This window comes from Leptonychotes weddellii, chromosome 11 (genome assembly GCF_054177405.1).
Source record: "Leptonychotes weddellii isolate Sample4059 chromosome 11, ASM5417740v2, whole genome shotgun sequence".
NCBI classification, from domain to species: domain Eukaryota; kingdom Metazoa; phylum Chordata; class Mammalia; order Carnivora; family Phocidae; genus Leptonychotes; species Leptonychotes weddellii.
The window spans coordinates 23,797,605-23,802,648 of NC_138379.1; the positions used below are offsets into that span (position 1 = coordinate 23,797,605).

Here is a 5,044-nt window from a genome sequence, read left to right on the forward strand (position 1 = left end):
AATCTCATAGTGAAAGTTATTGAGGTTGTTAAAGATATTCTTAGATTTTAAGGGAACTTTAACAGTGTGCTTTTAGACCCATTAAAGAAATGCAGATTACAAGAAAGCTCTGAATGGCCCTCAGAGCTACCGGATTCTTTAAAAAAAAGGCAATTGATAGAACTTTGAAGAGAAAAATTGGGAATTAAAAGCAAAATAAGCATATCAGGTTTACTAGCATAAATGGAGAGGTAATGCAGGGAAAAATAGAAACCACCAAAATACTGTAAAACCTCATTTTGCACACTCTAATTTTCCTAATAAAATAAAAGGTATTAACTTCAGAGTGCATTCATCTTGAACCTGTTGAATGCTGCAGTGAGGCAAGTGCTGTTAAGGCATGGTCTCGTGTTTACCGTTTTCTCACAAGGCCTTTCTTGTAAGTTAAATCTCAATGATATAAATAAGTAAGGATGGAAGGGGAGATCTAAAATTCTGCAGAAATTCAACCTGTAAAATATCCACTCATAAAAGATACAAGTATCTTTTAACCTTCAAAGCTGACATGTTTCTCTAAATCATTTTTATCTACTTATTAAGTTCCAGTGACCCCTACTAGTCAGCCCGTTTGTTGTGCGTCTTACTGTGGCCGGTTTTATATTTTATAAATCTTTTAGTTGGTTCAGACTTTTTCCCGTCAATCTTAACTGTTAAGATGGCTCACTTAGTATGTTTACATCTGTGGCAATGCAATAACCAGGGGAATTAAGGTAACATTTTATGGAAGTTATTCTGTTTTAGCCAAGAACCAGCACGTTTTAGAAAGTAGCAATAAACTTACGTTTCCTGAAATGAAATGCCTAGTGTATATTGAGCAAAGTCAACGAAGACTACAAAATGTTCAAAGTAAGAACAAAATAGAAATTGTTGCTTTTTAAATAGAAAAGCATAGATAGGATCAGAGAAAAACAAGTTCAGTCACTAAAATGAGTGCCTGGAGAATAAAATTCAGTTGTTGCCATTTCCTCTTTGTCAACCAGATACTACCAGCATTAACAGAGTTGCTGACACTTTGAATAACTCGAGTATCCATCCAGATCCCAAGGGAGAGCCCAGTGAAGAGAGGAATGCAACTGCAAAGACTTTTTACGATTCTTCTTTTCCCACAGAACACGTAAGTCAATTAAAAATATTGCCGAGCAGACCTTAGTGAGCTAATTCTACAGATATGTGTAGAACTGTATGCATCTGGATGCTTTAAGACCTCACTGATCTCCAAAATAATATCAAGAGGGCAACATGGCACCATTTTTCACAATTAAGGTTGATGGGAAACAGCAGGAAAAAGTCCCAGTGTATAAATCAAATAGATATAACCCAGCCTGTTTTGGGAAGGACAGCGTGAGGTAGTGTGTTATGTATGTACTTCTATTTTTTAGTCACCCAAACTTAGTAGTGGCATTTGGGCATTTAAAATTTTATCTTAATAAAAGATGCCTCAAAATAATGCAATCAATTAAGTTCCATTGTTCTTGATAGTGCTTTTAAGTAATTACATCATTTTGGGAAACTACTGCAAAGAAAGAAATATAAATTATTTCCATAGTTAGAACACAGTATGCGAAGGAATCAAATATCCTTAATATATGTGATATCAAGTATGGAGGTATATATATTTTAAGCAAAGTATTTGTAGAGATTACATGGCTCCACAAGTCCATTTGTCATATGACAAGCAACTAACTACAGCTGACCAGTTTTTTGGCAAAATTTACAAGTTATTTTTATCTCAGAGTGCAAAACTTGAGCATGAAAAAGCCTGTATTGTTCAAAATCTTAAAAACAGGCAATTACAGGTGTTAACTGCTAAAAGGTATAACCTAAAAAGGTTAGGAAAGATTACTTACAGAAAAAAACCAAGTGCACAGTGACAAATTTTAAAGTCATTGTGTATTTTTTAAATTTTAGAGGTACACATAAACTTTCCCTTAGGACCTATAAAACAAAAATTACAGCACTAACACAGCCTTAACAAATACCAGCTTTTAACAATGTATTTTATTTTCCTTTTTAAATTAAGTTCATTTAAGTTTTAAAATGCACCCCAGGCTGATATAAAGAAGACTGGTAACCTGGCTGGGGGAAATTTTACACCAAAGAGTAGATCTTTTAGGCAGAAAGAGGAGATACAGAGGTAATGAAGTGATTTTTAAAAGGAAGTGACAGGAAAGGAAGGAGCAAAGATATGTAGGGACATGTCTGGAACGAGAATTACTGCTGTAGGCTGCAAAACCTCAATTAAGCCAAATATGACAAGTTGTTACGTGTAAACTTTGACACTACATCTTGTTTCTCCAGCCAATCCCTGCTCCTGCCCCTCCCACCAAGTAGGTAGTTAAGGGGAAAGAAGCTAAAGCAGGTATGTGTAAATGTCTCTTTTCTCTCCATCATCAAGATAAAGAAGTCAAGGATTCTGGAAAATTAGTAATTTGAACCTGATATCAAATGCACCAAAATGCATCAAGCATTGTGAGAGACCCCATTAAATCATAAGACCATCAGTCAGTTTACCTCAAAATCGGCAACCTAAAGTTAGATCTGATACATTTCTCTAGATCTAGTCTCTATATTGCATGATGACTTACTTTCATTTTGGCCCTGTGAGCTAAATGATGTATGTTGGGTACTTACATGCCATACATTATCAGAAATACACATTTATGCCCATTACCAGTTACTCTACAACAGCATTTTGCAACTAAACAGTGCTGATACTTTCGTTTTCATCTGTTACTTCATAAGAACATAGGCAATCAACTATGAACACAGCATCACCACAAGGATCAGAGGCTAAGAGTTCAAGGGGACTGTGGCTGACTGTAGAATTCTCAGGAGCCAAGCAGACCCATCCAAAAGGAGCAACCCTTAGGGAACTGAGGTTAAATGTAAACATTTAAGCTCACTGAAATATTATTACTATATAATCTCACTTTGAAAACAATGTTCTGCATGTGCCACCTTTTCCAATCTAATGGGGAAATTTTAATGTAAGATAATACTTGAAGATCTTCACAAACATCTGTAAACAAATTATATTCATTATAGCCTAATTTACAACAGTAAGCATTTCCCAGCAACTTAAATGTTCAACATATTACATTATGGAATATGGAATATAATGGAGCCATGTTCTTAGACTTTTAAGAACAGAGGAAAATGCTATAAATGTTCTAAACACAGAATAGAAAATATAATTATGATCCAGATTTTAAAAGTATACACACACGAAGAGACCAGAATATTTACATCAAAATGTTTAATGGTAGTTGAGATTTTAGGTAATTTTAATGTAATTCTTACTAAAATATATAATAACCTTTTACCAGATTTTATCTGGAATCAGAGAAGACCACTGAAGATTTTTTTTTTTAAGAAATTTTGTGCAGCCACTGACAATGGTTTATGAGAAATTTTAAAGAACTACGAAACAGCCCACAGAGGGAAAAACCAAGACATAAAATTTCTATAGAATGATCAAATATGCTAAAAATAGAAAAAAAGACTAGTAGCAAATAATACTAAAATGTTGACCGTTCTCTCTGGATAGATTACTAGTGATTTTAGTTTCTTTATTGGAAGTTTAGATAATAGAGGAAAAAGTATAATTATTATCAGAAAAAAAATCTTAAAATGAAAAACTTACAATACTGTATTAAAAAATATGACCCAATGCAGTGCCTTGGAAACATGCCAACTTCCAAATACCTCACTGCTCTTTCCTGTCTGTCCAACAGTGGTGCTCTGAAGCAGGAGAGGAAACAAAGTAAAAGGCAGTTTCTATATGGCAGTCCACCTCTGTTAGCATTTTGTTTTTTAAAGATTTTTATTTATTTGACAGAGCTAGATAGCACAAGCAGGGGGGACAGTAGAGGGAGAGGGAGAAGCAGGCTCCCCGCCAAGAAGGGAGCCCGATGCGGGGCTCGATCGCAGGCCCCGGGATCATGACCTGAGCCGAAGGCAGATGCTTAACCATCTGAGCCACCCAGGCGCCCTCCTCCGTTAACATTTTTAATTTTCCCCTGGCTTTGATAGAAGATACCAAACATAGACATGTTTGGGAGGGGAAGAGGAAGGAGTAGCAGACAAAACAGATTTTGATCTGCAATAGTTCTAAATATCTTTTCTTTCAGTGTAGGCTCAAGACCTTTTAGAAAATGTTCATGGTATCCCTGGACTTTACTAGGGATCTTAAGGATCTACTACACAGGCATGAGCCTCCAGGTGCACATTTTATTGTTTTATGCCAAATTAAGTTGAAAATTAGTCAAGAAAAATGATGGCTTTATCACATACTCATAATTGCAGGATTTTCTTTTAACTCTTATTGATGACTTAAAAAAAAAAAAACGAGCAATTTCAATGGTAAGGAAAACAAGTTTGGTCTTTTCTAGGTGAAAATAAAGCCTTTGAAATCAGTTCTGCTCCAAAGCCATTTTCAGGCAACCAAGATTAAAGATCCTGCCGATGTGGCTGCACCTTCTACTGTTGAAGATGACTGGCAGAGCCTAGTAACAAATCAAATTAACGAAATCGAAAACTTCCTAAGCTTAGAAAATGACAACCAACCTAAGAAAAGAAAAGCAGAAGAGATGTTGGAAAAAATGACAGATTAAAAGAATGTTGATAAATGCTTTCAGTGGTGAACAGAGATTTAATTGAAATATCAATAAGGTTTTGACTAGAACAAAATGTTGCACCTAAAGCCTTACAGTTATACTCTTCCAATTTCTTTTGATGTGATGAAATTATACTATTATGTTTTTACAAATGTTTCAGATAGCTAAGATGGCTGTTAGCATCCAATTCCCCCTAAATTAAATGTGCTTTCCTTCATATATCCCTTCATCAAAGCTATTTGCTGCACCCTGAACCCCCTTCCTTGCGACACAACTTATGAAATATACAAGATAGATAGTGACCCTTTGCAACTGATTACTTTGTATCCTCTGAAACTTGTGACTTTTTACATTTCTTTAAACTTAAGACAATAATGTCCAGACTGTAG

At 35.2% G+C, this 5,044-nt stretch overlaps 1 protein-coding gene across 1 annotated transcript in view; it reads left to right on the top strand.

Moving 5' to 3' along the window:
* The window catches only part of CCDC73 (coiled-coil domain containing 73), a 198,234-nt gene extending 193,391 nt beyond the window's left edge, over nucleotides 1-4,843 (top strand). Inside the window, 2 exon segments of the mRNA XM_081798391.1 lie at nucleotides 1,020-1,153; nucleotides 4,431-4,843. Of these exon segments, the coding sequence (XP_081654517.1) occupies nucleotides 1,020-1,153; nucleotides 4,431-4,652 (356 nt within the window). The 3' untranslated portion in view covers nucleotides 4,653-4,843.
* Nucleotides 4,844-5,044: the final 201 nt, after the last annotated feature.